Here is a 23982-nt window from a genome sequence, read left to right as displayed (position 1 = left end):
TTTGCAGGGCTTTTAGTTCTGCAGAGTACACTGAAGTTAGGACTGGGCATATACTTTTCCTCTTGGAAATGTAACGCCAGTAAGGGACAGATCTTGATAATGGTCATTATGGGATTTTGGGGCTCGGAAAGATCATGTCCATTCTAAGCAAGATATTTCCGGATGGTTTACAGAAATATGCATACAATAAGTAGTGACATGACATACCGGAGATACTAAATCCTCACTGTAATCTAGCGGTGGCATTTCTTTGATCAAGAATTTTCAGGCTGTTGGCCATCTATCTATGCCTTTAGTCATTATCAGTTGGATATTTAATTCTATTGACTTTCCATTTTTGATACATGTGCTTCACATCAGCCCAGGTTTGTCATCCATGTTGTTTTAGTATGTTTAATCTTACAAAGATTGCTTGGGAAGTCACTTGAAGATGCTGACACTGGGGAATAAATGGAGCTCCAGTCTATACATTTCACTGTAAGAGTTTAAAAAAACAAACCAAAAAAAAAACCTACCTTTCTACCTCAGGGTCCTTAGGGATCCACAGGGATACCTTGGGGTATAGGACTTGGCTCCAGCCATGGGCACCACAGAGTTAAAGATTTCCCCCCAGGATGCACCGAGCCCCCTCCTATACCCCGCCCCCAGGCCAAGGCACCTCAGTTTCAGTAGGTGCCCGGCCGGGACTGGTCATCGCAGAGGTGGGGCTGTGTATAACAGCCCCTGAAGATCTTCAAGAGCGGTAGCATTGGACTGTCCAGCGGACGTCCATTCTACAGCTCCGACACCCCCGCCGGCGCCGACCACCGGTAGCGATCCGGGGAGCTCGGCGGGCTCTTGGGGGTTCCAGCTAGCAGAACCCCCGGGGGCCTTGGACTGTGGCTGGATGTACGGGGGGCTACTTAAGGTAAGCAGCAGGCGTCTGCGGTAGGCGCCCGCTGAATCACAGTCCGGCGTCTCCAGGGCTGGGGGCTCCCTGGGGACGGCAGTATAGTGGAGCCAGGCGGATGCCTGCGCTCTCCACTAGACCACCAGGGATACGGAATACGCTCCAGCATCCCGGGGGGTTAATGGCCTACCAGGGGAGGATGCCTTCCCTGTAGCGCACAGGAGGCTCCTCCCCATCACTGCTCTCCGCCGCCTTACGCTGAGGTTTTGGCGGGCTGAGGCAGTGATTCTCCCCAGGCCCGCCTCCCTTCATCCTCCGGCGGCCATTTTATGAGCAAAGACGCTGTGGTGCAGGGTGCGGAGCCTGGGTGCCCCTTACATACCTCCTCCCAGTATAAGGTCAGCGTATGTAGCGCTATCACTGCCAGGCTGTTGGTCTGTGTAAGTGCATTTAGTGCAGGGTTTCTGCATTGTATGTGACTTTATGCTAGCGCTGTGTGTCTGATCTTTTCTCCTGTCAGCCATTTTACTATCCCTATTTCTTCTTCCTGACCTGCCCTCTCAGTGCCAGTACTGTCAGGGTAGGAATTTACCTCACAGTTTAAGATTTATTTCTGTGAGAGGAGTGTCACATGCCACTATGTCCAGTGAGGACTCTGTTAGAGGAGCACCTCTCCTATTTTCCTGCTCCAGATGTAAAGCAGGTGTGGGGGAGGGGGCGGTACTCCAGGATGGGTTATGTGCTGCATGTTTGGCCATCCCTGGTTACCTCTGCTGTACCCAGCACCTCTCAGGAACCACCTTGGGCTTGTTTTGCACAAGCCCTGACTGTTCTTGTAAATAGGCCTGCAGCCCCTCCTACGTTTCCACAATTGGGGTTTGCACAGCAGGCGGTAGTCCCGCCTCCTGTTCTGGGAGTTCCAGGACCGATAGTAAATGCAGTACCCCCCGCAACATGTTCTTAATCAGGCTGACCCAGGTTTGTCTGATTCTGGGGTGCGGGGCTCTCAGCAGGATCAATCTAGACCTGCTAAAAGACCGTTATTGTCATATCCATCCGCTCAGGATGATGAGGATGACTGCTCATCTGATGAGGGCGAAATTCTAGATTTGTCGGACACTGACACTCCTCAAGTAGGGGCAGAGGCTAAGTCTAGTATTTACATTCCAGGCCTCATACGGGCAGTCCGTGCGGCCATGGTAATTACTGACGACAACTTACCTGCAGCGCCTACTCATGCTTATTTTAAAGAGGTTAAAGGAGCTGCAGCAGTATTCCCTCTATCTGGTCAGCTAGTTTGATCACATGGAGGAGGCCTGGAAATCTCCAGGAAAAAGATTTCACCCTCACAAGCGTCTGGCTCGTACATATCCCTTTGCGGAAGATTACTTCTCTAAATGGGAGTCTCCTCAGGTGGATTCTCACGTGACGCGCTTAGTAAAGAGCGCAACTTTGCTTATGCCGTCTATGTCTTCTCTGACGGATACTACAGACCGTAAAGTGGAGGTGTGCCTAAAGTCTATATTCCCTTGCTGGAGGAGCATCTAGACCAGCTATGGCTGTCTGCTGGGTGGCCCAGGCTATGGAAAGGTGGGCGGACGCTTTGGAAGCATCACTTGCTTCTGAGGGTACCAGCGAACAGGTTGTGTTAGTGGGTAACCTTCGGGATTCCACTACGTACATTAACGAAGCAGCTTTGGATTTGAGCCTGCTTACTTCTAGGATTTCTGCGGCGCCTGTGGCCGCTCGACACTCCTTGTGTCTACGTTCATGGAGGGCGGACGCTGAATCCAAGAAAGGCTTGGAATGCTTACCCTACAATGGGCAGGTCCTGTTTGGACAAAATAGTGGACACGTTGGCGGCTGCCAAATCTGCATGTCTACCCTCAGCCCCAACTCCGTCAGGGTCTAAAAATCCGTCCTTTCGGCCCTTTCACCCTCCGGGAAAACCTAGGGTTCAGTCTTTTCTGAGACCTTTCGGTCCCAAAAAGACCGCTAAGACCAAGAAGCAAGTTTGGAGTACCAGACGTCCAGCTGCCAAGCCGGAAGACAAACCCTCAGCCTGACGGGTTGGGCCTCCCCTTGGGGGATCCCAAGGTGGAAGGCCGACTTCTGCAATACGCCCAGTGTTGGTTCAAAACCACCACAGACACTTGGGTAAGGGAGGTGGTATCTCAGGGATATGCCCTCTCCTTCCGCAGAAGGCCTCCTCATCAGTTTTTTGTAACCGTTCGTCCTTCAGATCCAACGAAGGCTCTAGCGATCCAAGAGTCGGTGCGTTCTATGCTTCAGATGGGAGTAATAGAACCTGTTCCGTTATCCCTGAGAGGGACCGGATATTACTCCAACCTTTTTCTGGTTCAAAAACCAAATGGATCATACCAACCTATACTCAACCTCAAGTCCCTGAACAAGTTTTTAAGGGACCCTCGGTTCCGAATGGAGACTCTGCATTCTATTGTTTTAGCTATGCAGCCTGGGGATTTTTTGGTGTCCCTGGATATTCAGGATGCTTACCTGCATATCCCCATTGCCAGGGTTCATCAGCGTTACCTCAGATTTACAGTGTCGGACCTCCATTACCAGTTTCAGGCTCTACCGTTTGGCCTTTCCACGGCTCCTCGGGTGTTCACAAAAGTAATGGCGGCACACCTGCGGTTGCAGGGAGTTCCCCTGTTACCTTACTTGGACGACCTTCTGTTGTTGGCAGGGTCACCACAAGTCCTTTGCAGCCATCTACAACTGACAATATCTGTATTGCAGGCTCACGGCTGGATAGTGAATTGGAAGAAGTCCTCTCTAATTCCTTCTCAGAGAATGGTCCATCTCTGGGTATTGTTGGACTCTCAGCAACAGAGGATCTTCTTGACGGAGGAAAAGATAGCCCTGTTGCAGTCCAAGATACGCAATGTTCTAAGCAGTCGCCGAGTGTCTCTTCTCTCAGTGATGAAGTTACTGGGTTCCATGGTGTCAACGTTCGAGATGGTGGAGTATGCCCAGTTCCATTCCAGGCCTCTACAAATGTTGATCCTGTCCAGATGGGACAGAAATCCCCATCGAATAAAGACACAGATGATCAGGCTCACTCCGGAAGTGCGCCTGTCTTTGACGTGGTAGTTACAAAAGTCTCATCTCAGCAGGGGATGTCCATTTTGGATTTCGGATTGGGTCCTTCTAACAACGGATGCCGGCCTTCGGGGCTGGGGCGCTGTGACAGGCCCACACATCTTCCAGGGCCGGTGGACGTCAGAGGAATCGGACCTGCCAATCAATATATTGGAAATTCGAGCAGTGTTCAGGGCGCTGCAGCATGCAAGACCGTCTCTGCTGGGGAAACCTGTGCAGGTTCAGTCAGACAACGCCACCACGGTGGCTTACCTAAATCGTCAGGGAGGAACTTGAAGCCAAGCGGCTCTAAGGGAGGTGTCCCACATTCTGAGTTGGGCAGAAGGCAATCTTCCGGCCATTTCGGCCGTCTTCATTCCGGGTGTGCTCAACTGGGAGGCAGACTTCCTCAGCCGCCGCGATGTACACCCAGGGGAATGGTCTCTTCACCAGGAGGTGTTCCAACTCCTGGTGGACAAGTGGGGTCTTCCCGAAATAGACCTCATGGCCTCCAGACACAACCGCAAGCTGTGGGCGTACGGATCCCGAACAAGAGATGCAGGAGCTCTCCTGGTGGACGCTCTGTCGGCACGATGGAACTTCCAATTTGCGTACCTGTTTCCTCCATTCTCCCTGCTGCCTCGAGTAATTCGAAAGTTCAGGCAGAAAGGAGGCAAGAGCCTGCTGGTGGCCCCTGCGTGGCCCAGAAGGAGTTGGTACTCGGATCTCCAGTGTCTATCCATCGACACGCCTTGGCTGTTACCTCAGAGGCCGGACTTATTGTCTCGGGGTCCTTGTCTCTACCCGGACCTGAGTCGGCTATCTTTGACGGCGTGGCTCTTGAGGTCCAAGGGTTTCTCTAGAGCGATGGTCAATACCATGTTACATGCTCGTAAGCCGGCTTCAGCTAGAATTGACCACAGGGTGTGGCATACCTATTTTGAGTGTTGTCGCCCTAAAGCATACGATCCTCGCGAGTTTAGAATATCGAGAGTGTTGGCTTTCCTTCAGGCAGGCTTGGATTTAGGTCTACACCTTGCTTCACTGAAGGTGCATGTTTCTGCCCTGTCGGTTTTGTTTCAACGAAGGATTGCTACACGGCCTGATATCCGTACCTCTATGCAGGGTGTCCTTCGCATCCAGCCTCCCTATGTCCATCCGGTAGCTCCATGGGATCTGGCTGTGGTCCTGAAGGCGCCACAGGATCCTCCATTTGAACCTCTGGGTTCTGTGGATTTGAAATGGCTTACGGCAAAAACAGTGTTCCTTTTGGCTGTTGCTTCAGCCAGAAGGGTGTCGGATTTGGGGGCTCTTTCGTGTCGTCGACCTTTTCTAATTTTTCATTCGGATAGGGCGGTACTTTGTACCCGTCCCGAATTCCTTCCTAAAGTGGTGTCTAGTTTCCACATTAACGAGGATATTGTGGTCCCAGCCTTTAATTCATCTGATCTCACAGCTGGTGAGGCTTCTTTGGATGTGGTACGGGCTCTGCGGATTTGAGAAAATCGGACTCTTTGTTTGTCCTATATGGATTTCATAAGAGGGGTTGGCCTGCCAATAAACAGACTTTGGCACGCTGGATCTGCATGGCGATCTCTAAGGCATACACTCATGAGGGACTTCCAGTGCCACCCTCTGTGAAAGCTCATTCTACAAGATCTGTGGGACCTTCGTGGGCAGCTTGACGTGGCTCTTAAGCTTTGTAAGGCGGCCACGTGGTCCTCTGTCCATACTTTCGTCAAGCATTACGCCTTTGACACATTTGCTTCTCAGGATGCTTCCTTCGGGCGGCGGATTCTCCTCTCGGCACAGGAGCATCCCCTCCCTTGAAGGATACTGCTTTGGGACATCCCCAAGGTATCCCTGTGGATCCCTAAGGACCCTGAGGTAGAAAACAGGAGATATGGTAAGAACTTACCTTTGTTATCTCCGTTTCTACGAAGTCCTTAGGGTCCACAGGGCGCCCGCCCTGACGCCCTGTGCTTCCGTAGGGTGTTGTTCTGGTCACCAGTTTCTGTCTCCCTTTTCTATGAGAATGTGAATCTTGTGTGTTCCAGACTTTCTTCTTCCTTTTTCCTCTCTCCCGGCCTATTGCTTGATACTAAAACTGAGGTGCCTTGGCCTGGGGGCGGGGTATAGGAGGGGGCCCGGTGCATCCTGGGAGGAAATCTTTAACTCTGTGGTGCCCATGGCTGGTGCCTAGCCCTATACCCCAAGGTATCCTTGTGGACCCTAAGGACTTCGTAGAAACGGAGATAACAAAGGTAAGTGTTTACCATATCTCCTGTTATCTATAACAATCTACAGTGGATTTCTAACCATTGTAAGTGCTGCCCTGACATATTTTGAAGAAAAGCAATTGTCCTTCTGTTTTTCAGATCACAAAATAGCTATGCAGAGATTCACACTGGGCAACATACTGTCGCACATTTATTACTTCTGTTGCCATGACTACATTGAGCTTCTTGCACAAATACATGTCCTTCCAGACTTTCTTGCACAACATTCAAAGGTAATTTGTCTGATCCAATTTGAATGTATGAAGTGTATACTGTATTATAAAGTCAACTAGTGACCTGCATGGTGAGAGAAAGCATAACAAATAATTTAAGAGCAGTTCAAATCACCTTTATAAATACATTGACAATAATCTGCCATCAGTTAGGGAATTGGTATGAATTGTTAAATTTGTTTTATTGATCCACTATTATGGTGCGTACACACAGTCCAACTTTGCAGGACGATATGAACGATAACTAAATTGTTTATCATTCATATCGTTTACTTTTTTGCACGACCAACGATGCGCGTACCCGTATGGACGATAACGATATCTGAGGTCGACCATACATGCAGTCCAACTTCCTCGATATCTATGAATTCTTCATCTTTAAATTCTGTCAGATATCGTTTATCATTCATGACATTGTTCATGATCGTTGATGAAATTGTTCAACGATATCGCTGATCGAGCAACTTAGACCTTGTGTATGCACCATCAGTAACAATATCTTTGGTAGATTGAAACAAGTCTAACAAGTTTTAATGAGTTAAGAAAAAAAAAAAAAACATGTTAAAATTACCTTTATCCTGCTTTGTCACTTATTTGAGCTTGTCTGTAGCACATTTGCAACAATTTGGATACAGGGCATTGCCAACAGGGGTGAGGGGGAACCTGCTGTAAAGCTGTTTAAAAACGGTGCCTCTCAGGGAGGATTGGCCATAAGCCTCATTGGTGCCGTCTGATATCTGTATTCTTTAATTTTATTTTTTTTTTCCAGCTGGCTGGGGTGTAGTGTTCACTCTAGTTATGGCAGCAGGCAGGGCACCAGACCTAGAGATAGGGCACTTCTGCAAGAGCCGAAGGTGCGTGCGCAGCCGAAAAGGGGGCGTGTCCGAAGAAAAGGGGGCGTGTCTTTATGACGCGTCCCCTTTTCGTCACTCATGGGGGCGTGCCTGGCACTTATGGACATGCCAGGCAGCCCCCAAGTGTTGCGGTCACTGTGAATGGATGTCGGGCGCATGCGCCTGGCATCCATTCACCGGTGGTGACCGCTGTGCCGCCGTTTTGACCACCCATGGGACACTGCAACCCTCAGGCTGTCTCAGCAGGGCGCCGCACTTGATGCAGGGTGCTTTTTGCCCTTCAGAATAGGGCAGGGCGCGGCGCCCCGCTGAAACAGCCTAGCGGGAACGCTAGAGGTGGGTGTGGGATGTGGGTCTTGTTTGTGGAACTATTTTCTCAGCAAAAATTGCTGGAAGCACCATTGATCTCAATTGGATAAATATTTTGCAATGATTTTGCGGATGTGAGCAATAAGAAATAAAGTTTGTGGATTATTATTTTCCAATCTTGAACTGGTGATTACTTCCTTCAGCAGAGAGCACTAACATAATATATTTAGCCTCCATACTGTATGCTTTATTTGACTTTTTTCTTAGTAACTTGAATGCTTGAAATCCGTGTGTGCCGACTAAGAATGGAGCTAATATTTAATTTTGTTCAAATGCACGTTTATATAGGCAGTTTACTATAGTTCGTTTTTTGCTTTTTTTTTTGTTACAAAATTAGAACATATAGAAGCCCTTGATACCTTGAGCGAAGTATGACTGGTATAAAAACTTAATCACATTTCTTTTTAAGAGCAGATAAGCTATTGCTGTTCTAGGTGTTGGCGCTGTACGTAATTAATTTTGCGTCCGCAGTCCCCATGAAACTGTTATTTAAAATAATGGGAGGCACCTCCAACTATCATCAATATCATTAAGTCTTATTTTTTATAAAAACATGACATCAGCTCAGATTGCAAATAAACTAATACTGGGGGTGATTCTGCAAGGATCGTAATTGTAAATCTGCCCTCAGGCACTTGCGTGCATTGCTGAATCAGGCCCACTGTCTCTAATGATTCTAACTATTAGCTGAACTCATTGAACTGTATGTCCGCCCAGACTCCAGTAACTCGCTTCATCTAAATCCCTGATGCCATATGTAATGTGCGCAAATAATACGTGATCTCAGAAAAAGCACTGCCCTTAGCAAATAAAATAGCTTTGCAATATCTGAAGAAACATTCCTGCACAAACATTCTAGTTATATTACAGTTCTAGTGCAGATTTAGGATTTAGGGCCTGATTCACTAACGATCGCAACTGCGATTACGCACGCAAACTGACGATTGTTGTGTTCTACACATGCGTATGTATCGCAGTGCGCGAAACGTCCACTGCCATATATACTGCAGTGTCCAAATTTTAAATATATTTTGTGTAGAAGGGACAAAGGGCCAGAGGTGTAGCGTGTAGCCAGGTCACCCGGAGCACGTGCATGCTATGGCTACAGCTCCCTGCCACTCCAGCCTACAGCCCCCTGCCACTACAGCCTACAGCTCCCTGCCACTCCAGCCTACAGCCCCCTGCCACTCCAGCCTACAGCCCCCTGTCACTACAGCCTACAGCTCCCTGCCACTCCAGCCTACAGCCCTCTGTCACTACAGCCTACAGCTCCCTGCCACTCTAGCCATAGCCCTGTCACTCCAGCCCCGACACTCCAGCCTTCAGCCTCCTCTCACTCCAGCCCTTTTGTATATCAGCCCCATTATATATCAGTGTTGACAACTCCCTCTCTCCACTGATTGTAACAGGCCTTTATAAAACCCCTAAGTCACTGACTGTAATAAATATATGTGCCCCCCCCCTACTGTTTATAGCAGGCCAGCGCCATCCACTATAAAACTCCTCAGCCACTGACTTCTCCTACCTCACCTCCCTCATGCAGGCACCTAAAAATTATATTTGTACATATAAAGGGCAGCACTGTGGAACAAACAGGCTGCCAGAGCGCACCTTGCTCTTTCATTTTTTTGGGGGGTGTGTCCCAGCGCCTCTGTCCCTGCGTGTGACATCATGACGTCATATGCACAAAGATGCAAGTGCCCCTGAAGCTGGCACCTTCAGGCTGTCAGCTTATCACAAGCACAAGAAAATAAAGTTATTCCTTAGACCGCTGCCGGTTACACCCTTTAGACATCTTCGGCGCTTGGAGCTCACACTCCACCGGAAACCGCCCTCCCTACGCCCCTCCAAAGGGCTTCTGTTATTCTGTGCTTGCCACTTTGCTACTACCCAGCTTTGTTTTAATACTGTGTTTGTTCCCATTTGTAGAACATTCATTAAACCGTAAGGAGTATGACGGTGCTATAGAAATACATGTTAATTGTATTTATTTGTTTTCTCCTTTAGATAAAATTGGTTATTATTGACAGCATTGCATTTCCTTTTCGACATGACTTTGAAGACCTCTCTTTACGAACACGCCTGCTAAATACTTTGGCACAGCAGTTGATCAGCGTTGCTAATTGTCACAAGCTAGCAGTAAGTGTATGCTATATGTGAACCATTACTTCTCATATATATATACTCAGAAAGAGGCAAAACGTCATCTTACATGGACGAACATCATCATTCCTGGACAAAAGTCCAGGAATGATGATGTTCGTCCATGTAAGATGACGTTTTGCCTCTTTCTGAGTTCCGTTTTTTTGGAAGGGAAAATCCGAACTCAACGTGCAAACTCGAACCTATCCGAGCCTGCACATCCCTAATAAATAAATAAATATATATATATATATATATATATATATATATATAGCAGGGACGATACAGTACTCACATCCCTTGATAATATAGTTCAGCAGGGTGCTCCACTAAGGAGTAAAACCAGACAGGTACTCCATGTAGATATCCAAAAAACGGCTAAACCAATAGCCAAATGGGGGCAGTCACCGCACTTTCAAATAGTAAATCAATCGGATTTAATAAAACAGTAGTATATCACCATATTGTCGACGTTTCGACCCTTGGGGGGTCATTATCAAGACAGATCACCACAGACAGGTGTCGAGCATGCTGAGAGAAAGCATGCTGGACCCCTGGGGGTCATTATCAAGACAGATCACCATAGACAATATATGTGTGTGTGTTCTAGGATAATGGACATCTCTGTCTTGCCCCCCCCCCCCCCACACTCCGCACCATCCTGCCCTTTACTCTGTTCTTAACTATCCGATGCGACCAAGTCAGGCTGAGCTTTCACTGACAATATGACGCGACCAGTCAAAAATGCCCACTCGGTGGCTGCCGGAAACTAATCTTCTATCAGCCGCCTATATTGAGATGAGCGGCTGGTACAAGTGGTATTTTAAAAAATTTTATCCAGTGGAGTGGTTAAACTTGATTTTGCATTTAAAAATATATATATATATATATATATATATATATATAGAATCAGGTTTAAATAGCTATTATTGACATAATTTGATCATTTAAAAAAAATCGACAATTTTGGGAATATATTTAAAAAAATAAAAAAAAATAGCCATTTAAGTGGTTCAAATAAGTATAAACCTCAATATACAGTTATGCGAACTTAATACAAATAAGAAATTATGCATATAATGAAAATAACATTTACAATGTATAGAAAGTGTTGTATTTTATTGTACTGAACACTTGTAATATTTGACTTTAACAGAACAGCACTAAGGAATTGTGGAGTGAAATGGCACTACATTACAATGATGATGACACTGTATATTGATACCATAGTGCATACCATATGTGTGTGTGTATGCGTGTGTGTGTGTGTGTGTGTATATGTGTATATATAATATATATATATATATATATATATATAAAATATAGCGTTCCCGCTAGGCTGTTTTAGCAGGGTGCGGCACCCTGCCCTCCTTCTGGAGGGCAAAAACAACTCTGCCCTCCAGAAGGAGGGCAAAATGCACCCTGCCCTCACAGGCTGCGGGTGCAGTCTTCACCCGCGGGATGCAGTGTCCCGCGGGTGGAGAAATGTGCGGTGACCCGGTCACCGCCGGAGAATAGACGCCGGGCGCATGCGCCCGGCATCTATTCTCCCTGTTTGCAGCGCTTGGGGGCTGCCCGGCATGTCCGTAAGTGGCGGGCACGCCCCCAAGTATGATGAAAAAGGGGAAGCGTCTTATAGACACGCCCCTTCTATGCCACGCCCCCTTTTTGCCCGCGCGCACAAAGTTGCCCTCTCTAGCTCCGGCACCCTGCCTGCCGCCGGAGCTAGAGTGAACACTATATATATATATATATATATATATATATATATATATTATTCCTCTACCTACCTCAGCAGTTGTGTATTTGTTGAGTTCATGTGTATATTGCGTTACTGGATGCTTTGTCAACACTACCCAAGCCACCTGGCATTTATGTTAGTCGTTGCTGTTCTATTACAAGATTTTCGGCTTTTAGGGGTATATTTACTGAAGATCGATTTTGTGTTACTGGGGCAAAATCACACATTTACTAACACTCTTAACACTTAAAAACTGAATAGAAAAGTGTCTGTTTAGATTTAGACCCAGGAACACAACATCGATTTTGAATAAATTTAAAATCGACCTTTAGTTAATATACCCCTTAGTATCCATTTCGTGAGTAGGCATTGGTAGCCCTATATGCATGTTTTCCAAATAAACCCTGAAAAAAAGATAAATTTACAATTTAAAACTTTCCCGCTCATTATACAAGTTATAATATATATTACTAGAGCTATCAGGAATATATTGTCAACAATGGGAAAGGGAAAGCCAACTGTCTAAAATTATTTGAATAAGAAAAACAATCAAGCCGACAAGTGATCACACGTTTTTATCTTTTGAAAATCATTGCTGTAGAGTGATGCTGTATTCGACATGGATTAAATTATAAATCCCTTCTTTTAAACCCAAATGATTAAATAAAGCACGCCTGCATATGTTTGCTGTGTTGTGTTAGAATGTATTTTTGTCCAAGACTCCTAGGCGGCTCCACAATGAATTGCCGCTCTAACAGCAATCTAAATATAGCTAAGCTCTACCAGCAGGCGATGTAAAGGCTTCAGTGCTTGAGGAGTTAACAGCATGATATGCCTGATTAGCTTGCTAATGTGGACGTTATAGAAAGGGCCATGCTTATACATAGTTTCTGTCATTGCGCCAGTTCAAATATAGTTTAACTGGAAACAACACGCAAGTCGTATTGCCTGATTGGACTTTTTTAATTCAGCAGATGCCTGCATTATTCCTTTACTCTCTGACATTCAGATTATAATTTAATTGTAGAATTTATTTATTGTTCCAAAGATAACTTGGCAAGTTTTCAAATGAAAAGTGCTGTAGTCTGAGCTTTTTAGCTGTGGATCAAACAAATAATGCAAAACTGCATTCTCATGCTGTCGCCTGCTGAGAGAAACCACACGCTCTTTGCCTCAAGATTTTAAAGAAAAGGTTTCTATGATTGACATGATACTTGGAGGCACTTGCTTACAGATTGGTACTGTTAACAGCGGTGTAATCACTGAAAGAAAGCACAAGTTGATGGCTTCTTATTAAGGCATATGTAGCACTGTATGTATGTGCATATATATATATATATATATATATATATATATTAATTATATACAGTGCCTTGCAAAAGTATTCACCCCTCTTGGCTTTTTACCTTTTTTGTTACATTACAACCTGTACTTTATTTATTTTTTTAATCTGAATTTTATGTGATGGATCTTCACAGAATAGTCAAATTTGGTGAAGTGAAATGAGAAAAAATATATATAAAATAAGAATCTTTTTAAATATAATTCTGAACATGGGCAAGTGCATATGTAATTATCCCCTTTGCTATGAAGCCCCTCAAAAGTTCTGGTGCAACCAATTACCTTCAGAAGTCACATAATTAGTGAAATGAAGTCCACCTGTGTGAAATCTAAGTGTCACATGATCTGTCAGTATAAACACACCTTTTCTGAAAGGCCCCAGAGGCTGCAACACCACTAAGCAAGAGGCATCACACCATGAAGACCAAGGAGATCTCCAAACAAGTCAGGGACAAAGTTATTAAGAAGTACAATTCTGGGTTGGGTTATAAAAAAATAACCAAATCTTTGATGATCACCCGCAGCACCATCAAATCCATCATCATCAAATAGAAAGAACATGGTACCACAACAAACCTGCCAAGAGAGGGCCGCCCACCAAAACTCACAGACCGAGCAAGGAGGGCATTAATCAGAGAGGCAGCACAGAAACCAAAGGTAACCCTGACGGAGCTGCAGAGTTCCACAGCAGAGACTGGTGTATCTGTGCATGTGACCACAATAAGCCGTACACTCCATAGAGCTGGACTTTATGGAAGAGTGGCCAGAAAAAAGCCATTACTTAGTGATAAAAATAAGAAGACGCGATTTGAGTTTGCCAAAAGGCATGTGGGCGACTCCCCAAATGTATGGAGGAAGGTGCTCTGGTCAGATGAGACTAAAATTTAACTTTTCGGGCACCAAGGAAAACGCTATGTCTGGCGCAAACCCAACACATCCCATCACCCCAAGAACGCCATTCCCACAGTGAAACATGGTGGTGGCAGCATCATGCTGTGGGGATGTTTTTCAGCAGCATGGACTGGGAAACTGATTCGAGTCGAGGGAAAGATGGATGGTGCTAAATACAGGGATATTCTTGAGCAAAACCTGTTTCAGTCTGCCTGTGATATGAGACTGGGACGGAGGTTCACCTTCCAGCAGGACAATGACCCGAAGTATACTGCTAAAGCAACACTCGAGTGGTTTAAGGGGAAACATTTATATGTGTTGGAATGGCCTAGTCAAAGCCCAGATCTCAATCCAATTGAGAATCTGTGGTCAGACTTGAAGATTGCTGTTCACAAGCGGAAACCATCCAACATGAAGGAGCTGGAGCAGTTTTGCCTTGAGTGGGCAAAAATCCCAGGGGCAAGATGTGGCAAGCTCATAGAGACTTATCCACAGCGACTTGCAGCTATAATTGCAGCAAAAGGTGGCTCGACAAAGTACTGACCTTAGGGGGGTGAATAGTTATGCACGCTGAAGTTTTATGTAATGTTGTCCTAAATGTTGTTTTTTTTTATATTGTGAATCAAACAACTTCACAGTTGTAGGCATGTTCTGTGAATGTAATGATGCACACCTTCGAACAATCCATTTTAATTCCAGGTTGTGAGGCAACAATACATGAAAATTCAAGGGGGGGGGGTGAATACTTTTGCAAGGCACTGTATATATTGTAATATATATATATTATATGTTATATAAAAAATGCCCTTATCTTGCGCTCAAATGATGCAGCACCTCAAGAAGCTCCCCTGTTAGTGGGAACAGTAAATAACAAATATATATATAATGTATGTGTGTGTATGTAAAAAGAGGGGAGAGGGTAGATTACTACCCAACTCTCGGCGCTGATAGGATTGGTATAAAACTGTCAGTTGAAATCAGCTGCAACTGCTTGGAGTTTGGTGTGAACTCCCACTACAGATACTGATAGAACAACACAGGCAATGCGCTATGAGCAATTGCCGCCTAGTCCTTCCACTGCGTTCTATACCTGCACTTTTGGAGAGATTCCGGAGCTGACCGTGTAGCTACAGGCAGCGGAGACATCGGTCTCACAGAGCACCACTATCCAGCTCCCCACAGTGACTATATTGAGCCGGGAGAGCGCTGCTATACAGATCCTGTCAGCGGGATTCCGGAGCTGACTGTGAAGCTACAGACAGCGGAGACACTGATCTCACGGTACGCCACCATCTAGCTCCCCACAGTGACTGTATCGATCCGGGAGAGCGCTGCTGTACCATCCTGTCAGCGGTAAGACACACTCTCTCCTTTCTATCCACACGGAAAGAAAGAAAACTATCTGCCGCTCTACCTTCATTTGTGTCGGCGGATATACTCTCCTACGGGGAGACTTCATTATACAATAGAAGTCTGCAATCCCAACTGGTTTTTACAAAAAATGTATTATATGCTGGGACGCCAGCACGATTTATTGCTACTTCATTTATATCTAAGCCCAAGACAACTAATACAGTTGCATATTTCAGGTGTTAGAATGCAGCATCTCTAAACAGCGTGCATAAGGACTAATTTAGTATCATTTCATTCAATGGAAGTGATACGATTGAACTGATCTGTTACATTTAACTGTATCACTTTTGCTCTATAGAAGATTCATTTTTTGATACAAGCATTCATGTTGATACAATATCCACTCATTTGTTTTTCATATGTTCAATCTTTTTACATGTTATATGTATTGTGTGTACTGTGTGTATCTTATTTTTAGAAGTAAAAATCTTTTTTATCTACATAGTGTGTGTTACATTGCATGAAACTACATTTCACCTAGTCAGATGTGATCATAGCGCATTGCCTGTGTTGTTCTATCAGTGTGTGTGTATGTATATAATTTATTTCTTCAGGGTCCAAAGGCCCCCACAGGATCTACCTTGGGGTATGTAGTTGGAGAGATCCATTGCACCAAACAGCTACAGCTTTAAAGCTCCCAGCATGCACTGGTCCTCCTCCCTATATACCCCGCCTCCAGCCACAGGCATTCAGTTTTTTTGTTTGGAGCGCGGCAAGTATCCAGACGCACTTGTTTAACAGCGGGACTGCCTAGGCAGTCCCAGGCTTTTTCTGTTACGATTTACCTTTTAGTTTTTTGAAACTTCTGAGTTTAGCGGTACTAAGCTCCAAATAGGCTGCAGGTACTGCGACCCCTTCTACCTCCACCGATGCCGAAACGCTAGTACCGCAATATGCCCTGAGGATTTCGGCGAGACTCCGCTAGCGGCATCGCTGGGGTCCGGACTGTGATCGGATTCACGAAGATGGCAGGTAAGCAATTCCTCATGAGGGGAGTCGTGCGCGACGCAGTTCAGGCCTCCGGTGTAGGAGACGCAACGGAGGAGGCTGCAGGTGAAGGCCTTGTGCAACATGTCAAATATCGTCTGTCGCCGGGGATGGGTAGTAGACGCACTAGAGCGCACTAGTTACGGCTGCAGGTGAAGGCCTCGTGCAACATGTCACATATCGTCTGTCGCCGGGGATGGATAGTAGACGCACTAGAGCGTACTAGTTGGCGTCTACTGCTGTGAGGCCAGCGTACCCATGCCCTCAAAATCGCAGCTTAGGGGAGATAGGTGCTCCCCCGGCCGCCCCTTCCCCGACCCAGACGCAACTTCCGGTTACAGATTCCTGCCTCTGGGCTGCTACTTCTGACCACCTTGTGTGTGAGACATTCGCATTTGTGTGTACTGCTGCAGGCTGGTTGTCGCAGAGGCCTGGTCTGTCTCCCTGTATACCTCTCCTCTGGATCTGGTATATAGCACTCTATATCTTACCAATACCCCTGCGGAGCTGGTGAATTTGCAATAGCAATTGTTTGTATTTATGTATGTGACTTTCATGCTAGCTGCTGTATATATATTGTCTTTTGTTTTTCAAACTGTCAGTTATATCTATCACTGTGTTTCTCCTCATCCCTCTGAAAAGGTGTAGCCTCTTCATTTGTGAAGAGGGTCACATTGCATTTATACTGTACACCTTATACCGGTCACACAGTTGCCATGTCTGAAGGTAAAGGTGAGAAGGATGAGCTGAAGTCATGTAGATCCTGTTTTGCAGGCCTGTCTGAACAGGATTTTGTGCAAGATGGGTTGGGTAGTGCCTGTTGCAAACAGCCACCTTTTATATCTTGTACACCTGCACCAAAACATTAGCCATCCTGGGTGGCTTCTTGGTCTCAGGTTTTGTCGCATTTGGTGGACAGGGCCACAGCTTCGCATGTTCCTGCCATGATACAGCCTCCTGCTATGGGATACCCACAGCAGTTACATCTTTCTATGTATATGTCCTCTATGAATCCCTGTTGGTTTGATTCTTCTCACTCTAGTCATCAGAGTATGCTGCCGTCTATAGCCCCTCAGTAAGGGTGCAGGTGAATAGACCAATGGCAGTAAGAAAGCAGGGGCATAAGAAAGGTTCTCTTCAGACGTTACCTCGGGATTCTGACTCAGCCTCCTCATCACACTCTGAGTTCTGGTTTTTACTCGATGGAAGAAGACCATCAATCCTTTGTGTATGTCCCCTCTCCGGTTAGAGCGGGGTTGATCTGTCCTCAGTAGAGGAAGAGGAGGTTCCGCCGAAATCTAAGATTCTGGTCTTTAGGTGTCAGAAGGTGGCTAAAGATTATTTTCCTCAGTCTGAACAACTGACGAATCTCATGGTGTACTCTAAATAAGCATTTCCATACTACAAGGAATTTAACCTCTCGATATCCATTTGCTCTGGGTGAATGTAGCAAATGGGAAGTTCCTCCATCAGTAGATGCTCATGTGACTAGATTGATCAAGAGCTCTACGTTACCCATTCCTGCAGCCTCCTCATTGAAAGAGGTTACAGATTAGAAAACTTGATAACTATTTAAGATCAGTATTTTCATTATCTGGGGCTGTTACCAGGTCAGCTATGGCTGTAGCCTGGGTAGCCAAGGCTATGGCAGAATGGATGAAGTCTTTGGAAGATAGCATGCCTAATGCTACCAGAGAACAGTGGTCTTCCCTCTGTCAGATGCAAGAAGCAGCTATGTATATGGGGGAAGCGGTCATTGACGCAGGTATCTTAGCTTCTAGGGTATCGGCAGCTTCGGTTGCAGCTCGAAGAACCCTTTCGCTAAAAACCTGGAAGGCAGATACAGGTTCCAAGAAGACCCTGGAGTCCTTGCCTTTTGTTGGGAAGGTACTCTTTGGACCAGAGCTGGATGACATAGTGACAAAGGGACAGGATAATTCCCACAGGAAATGGCAGACCAAGAAATCCTGGTCAACCAAGCATCCTGCTTCCAAGTCGGACGGTAAGCCCACTGCCTGATGGCAGATGCCTGGGTTCGAGAGGTGGTCTCTCAAGGTTATGCCATCACATTCCTGAGACATCCCCCTCAAAGGTTTGTTGGTACAACCCTGCCTTTAGACACTGTCAGGTCCTCGGTTCTATTGGGGCCTTCCTGAGGTCAGGAGTCATAATCCCCGTTCAGGGAAGGGGTTCTTATTCAAATTTTGGTTTTGATTCAGAAACCAAATGGGTCACACCGCCCTATCTTTAATCTGAAGTCTCTCAACAGATTCATCCATGTGCTGAATTTCCGTATGGAAACCCTACGGTCAATTATGCTGGCAATGGAGCCTGGAGATTTCATGGTCTCCCTGGACACACTGGATGCATATCTGCATGTTCCGGTTGCACGATCCCACCAAAGATTTCTGAGATTGGCAGTAGATCAGTAACCAATTCCAGGCTCTACCCTTCGGGCTGGCACAGCCCCTCGGGTATTTACCAAGATAATGGCAGTTATGACGGCTCATATCAGACGACAAGGCATCATGATACTGCCATATTTGGACGACGACCTGATATTAGCACTATCTCAGGAATTGTTACAACGTCATCTTCAGATAACCACTGGCTGCCTCAAGAGCACAACTGGATAATTGGAAAAAGTCGTGTCTTTCTCCAACGCAGCAGATGGTGCACTTGGGGACACTGCTGGACTCTCTGGGCCAGAGGATTCTCCTACCAGAGGACAAGTTTGCTGCACTACAGTCTCGTGTGCGCAGTCTACTCTGCAAGCAAAGAGTGTCAGTTCACCTGGCGCTGCAGGTGCTGGGCTTCATGGTCTCCACATTCGATATGGTGGCTTATGCCCAATTCTACTCCAGGTCCTTTCGCCAATGGATTCTGTCTCACTGGTACACAGTATCGTCGGATAAAATCCCAGATGTTCCGCATCTCGCCAGAGGTTCACCTCTCCCTCACTTATTGGCTGGAGATTACTCATTTAGACAAGGGTCATCTGTTATGGGTCCCAGATTGGGTACTCCTCACCACAGATGCGAGGATGGGAAGCGGTGACAGGGCATCACACCTTTCAGGGAAGGTGGATGACTCAGGAAGGTCACCTATCGATAAATATCTTGGAGCTTCGTGCAGTGCACAGAGCTCTGTCTGGCGCAGGACCTTCTTCATGGCAGGCCTGTCCAGATTCAGTCCGACAACACGACCGCAGTGGTCTACATTAACTATCAGGGAGGCACACGAAGTCCAGCAGCCATGAGGGAAGTGGTGAACATTCTGCTGTGGACAGAATGCCATCTTCCAGCAATCTCTGCAATATTCATCCCAGGAGTACTCAACTGGGAAGCTGACTTCCTAAGTCATCAGGACATAAATGCCGGAGTATGGGCTCTTCATTCGGACGTCTTTAAACTCCTGGTGGACAGGTAGGGACAGCCAGAGGTAAACCTCATGGCGTCATGCCACAACCACAAGGTCCCCAGGTACGGGTCCAGAATGAGGGACCCCTCAGCCGCCTTCGTCGACGCTCTGGTGGTGAGGTGGGACTTCAAGTTGGCATACCTGTTTCCTCCAATCTCCCTCCTCCCAAGAGTCGTCAAAGTTCAAGCAGGAAGGCGGCAGGTTAATACTAATAGCTCCTGCCTGGCCCAGGAGACATTGGTTCTCCAATCTGACATGTCTATCCATAGACAGTCCACTGCCTCTACGACTGGATTTGCAGGGTCCCTACCTATATCCTGATCTACCGGTGTGGCTCTTGAGGCTTCCGTCTTAAAGGCCAAAGGTTTCTCAACTTCTGTGATCCAGACGATAATGAGGGCAAGGAAGCCTGCTTCAGCCCGCATCTATCACAGGATTTGACATTCATATTTTCGTTGGTGTTCCCAGGGTTTTCAAAGTTTCAAGAGGCTGGAATATACTTTGAGAATTCAGGTTTCTGCATTGTCAGTTTTGTTCCAGCACAGAATTGCTTCTCTGGCAGATGCTAGAATATTTTTGCAGGGGGTTCTCCGACTGCAACCCCCGTTTGTCCCTCCGGTAGCATCACGGGATTTATCCTTGGTTCTCAGGGCACTGCAAACTTCCCCTTTTGAACCCTTGGATATGGTAGACTTAAGGTGGTTGGAAGCAAAGACACTTTTTCTCCTCGCTATCTTCGCAGCTCGCAGAGTTTGACTTAGCAGCACTGTCATGTCGCGCTCCATATTGGATTTTTCATCTAAATAGAGCTGTCCTTCGTACTAGGGCGGGTTACCTTCCGAAGGTGGTATCCCATTTCCATATGAATGAGGAAATTGTAGTCCTGGCTTTTCAGTCTTCAAACCTTTCTACAGGTGAAGCTTCACTGGATGTGGTTCGAGTCCTTCGTATCTATGTGGATCGTACCAACTACATCAGGAAGTCAGATTTGCTCTTTGTGTTATATGGGTTTCACAAATGAGGCTGGCCAGCAAACAAACAGACTTTGGCTCAATGGCGTGGGTATAATAGGCAGACTAAATGGGTTTAACGGCGTTTGCACCGCGGCCATCTTAATATAGTAATGAAGGTTAAGGTAGCCATTTTAGAAAGGAAGAGAGTTGACAGTGGGATTACATAATGTATATAGTGCACGTGTCATGGCCCTATTAGAGTAATGACCTTAACGGTCGGCCATTTTAGGTGGGGAATCCATCTAAGTTTTATCCTAGTGCGTGTGAAATAAATTAAATAAAAAATAACAGGTTAGGCTTATAATAAAGGTAATATTCAATGGGTTAAAAGTACATGAGTGGTAGCCATCTTTATGGAGTAAACAAATTATAGGGACACCTATGTCCATTTATAAAATGGATAATCTTATTACAAGGTATCAAATTTAAAGTATGAAAATGAAATACTAAAATTACAGACTTAAGATACCAATGTTAATATATTATATTTATACAGCGATTTTGCACGGCGGCCATATTGGTGAAGTAATCCCTTTGAAAACGGCCATCTTGAGAAGGGATTATTTTAGACCTATATCTGTCCATATAAAAATTATCCTCTTAAATTACAGTAGATTTTAATAATCTAGAGTAGACTATAGACAGGTCATAATAGATATAAATCTTTGTGCATATCAAAATGTAAACAGTAACAGATTAAATTATGCATGTTACATAATGTAGGCCCAAATATAACACACATATGAAACTTGGATAAATAACAAGTAGGCCGCACAGCCAGTCCGAGTCAATACATACAAAAAAAACAAATAAATGTGTATGAAAATATAGTAATAGGCTAGACTCGCAGTGGTGGTCCTCCAGCTGTTGTTGAACTACACATCCCAGCATGCCTTGCAACAGTTTTAGCATGGCCAAATAGCAATACTGTGGCAGGGCATGCTGGGATTTGTAGTATTTCAATGGCTTGGGGGCAGTTTATTGCCCACCCCTAGGCTAGAGACATAAATCCAAGAGATAGAAGAAGGGTAGATTTAAAAAGCATAACAAGAGTGGTCACAAAAAAAGGTTCGATTTCAAACCAATGGTGTGAGGGTGTTAATAGTGAAAATCCAATACATTTCTTTGTTATAGAAATTTATCCAGATCTCCACTTTCACCTAACTTCACTTGTTCAATAGCTTTAAAGCTAAAATGTTCCAAATTACACTTATTGTACGGCAATAATATGCCTATAAAAGGAATGGTTATCTATTTTGTTTATACTTCTTACATGTTCTTGCATGCAGAATTTTACAAGTCTAATGGAGCATACACACGGTCAGATTTGTCAGATGTGTCAGATTTGTCAGATGAACGATTGAACGATTTGAAAGATTTTACCAAAGATTTGAACGATTGAACGATTTTTGACTGCATTAAAATGAATGGAATCGTCCAAGTCTGACTGCAAACACATCAGATGTGAGATATCGTTATCTGACAAACGGGAACGCACATTGTAAATCGTCCATCGTTCAGGCATGTCAGATATGTCAGATTTTCCTTCAGATATGAACGACTGAACGATTTTTAAATCGTTATCGTTCATATCTGAAGGAAAAATCTGACCGTGTGTATGCACCATAAGTGTACGTGCATTCAGCCAGATACATGACATTAGTGGCCAAACAATTCATAAAATTCTTGATTTTATTTTGTTTAGATTTGAAGAGTCCGAAAATAAAGTTTTAAGATACCTAGTATATCTACACATATTACAATATCCACATTTATAAAAACCTGTAGTATTGAACTCAAAAGGTATACTTTTAGGTTTAGTAACATTTAGTAGACTTGGTGCCAACCAATTTTTTAAACTCTTGTTTTTTCTAAAAACAATGTCAGGTTTTTGAGGTAGGATGTCTGAGTATAGGGTCCATTTTTAAAATGTGCCAATATTTATTAAAAACATCTCTAATACTGTATATTTCTCATGGCAATTGAATCTAGTGATTAAAGGAATAAAGTAATTTCTCTTAACCTCAGACTTTATACACCAGTAATTGATTCATTTCAGTACTTTTACGTGCTTGTGTAATCAAATCCTTAGAATGACCTCATTCTAAAAACCTATCACAGTACTCATATAGTTGTTATGCGCAGATTGAAGGTTCTGTGCAGTTACAATTCTCTCTGCACATTTGTAAATAGAGCATATTATCCTTCCCACAGTGTGTATGTATGTATGTGTGTGTGTATATATATATATATATATATATATATATATATATACACGTGTGTGTATATATATATATATATAGAGAGAGAGAGAAACAAACAGATGTGTCCTCTTATACTGTGGTTTCAGTTGCGCCAAAAAGCCCCTCTCGGCATGCCAGGTGGCGTCTTATTCGCACCAAAAAAAAAAAAAATGGGAGGGACAAAACTACTCTGCTAGATTGCACTGATCAACCTTGAAGTGCGATATTTGTACATCTGTGTGTGAATGAGTCTGAATTTGTTTACAAAGTGCTATTATACAGCGGCTGCCGCTTTTTCTAACTCCAAGTTTTATGCTTCATCTGCTACTTTGAACATGTGTAAAACCAATTCAGTGCGGGTAAATTCGTAGCCTAACATCTCTAGCACACAGTGGTGTTTTGCCGCGCCTGCGATGCGAATAACTTGCAAATTTTAAAGAAAAAGTCCACACACTGCTCGGTGCTGAGCACCTTGCTTCATATCATATGGCATATTGAGGCTTGGTGTATGAGGACACATCTGTGTTTATATGTGTGTGTATGTATATACTGTATACACGCACGCACGCACGCAATCTGGGTGGGACCATATCATGGAAAGTAGTCCTCCATGCAGTTCAGTGAAACAAACGATTACCTGGCTTTTTGTGTTGGATGATCCGTAAAGGGTATAACCGTAGGTTCCTTATCATCCCTTTCAAAATTTTCTTGATTTCTGTGTGTCGGTGTCCCCACCCTCCACTTCATTCCCTTCAGCCTTTCCCTAATGGTCTGAAACTGATTTGTCTATAGTTCAGGACAAGTAAAAAATTATCATTTCATGTGCTTTATATTTATTATTTGCTAACATTTTTGTTTTTGTAGGTAATATTAACAAATCAGATGACTACAAGAATTGGACCTAGTGAATCCATTTTGATACCAGCTTTAGGTATATAACCGTTTAACACCATTTAAGAAATAACTCCTATATAAATGTATATCTATCTGGTTTTGCAGTATATTATTGACAACTGATTTTGAAGCATATATCCACAAATTACCCATCTGGCATGCACGCCA

At 44.8% G+C, this 23982-nt stretch overlaps 1 protein-coding gene across 3 annotated transcripts in view; it reads left to right on the top strand.

The window, feature by feature from the left end:
• Positions 1–23982, top strand: part of RAD51C (RAD51 paralog C) — a 99787-nt gene that overhangs the window by 32390 nt on the left and 43415 nt on the right. For all 3 annotated transcript variants that reach the window (XM_088449538.1, XM_088449537.1, XM_088449539.1), the window contains exons 4-6: positions 6373–6506; positions 9737–9868; positions 23785–23851. In XM_088449538.1, coding sequence (XP_088305664.1) covers positions 6373–6506; positions 9737–9868; positions 23785–23851 — 333 coding nt within the window. The remainder of the gene's footprint in view (positions 1–6372; positions 6507–9736; positions 9869–23784; positions 23852–23982) is intronic.

This window comes from Taudactylus pleione, unplaced genomic scaffold (assembly GCF_031769625.1).
Source record: "Taudactylus pleione unplaced genomic scaffold, aTauple2 ptg000487l, whole genome shotgun sequence".
Taxonomy (NCBI): Eukaryota; Metazoa; Chordata; class Amphibia; order Anura; family Myobatrachidae; genus Taudactylus; species Taudactylus pleione.
Note: the sequence above shows the minus strand (reverse complement) of the source record. Positions and strands in the feature narration are given on the sequence as shown.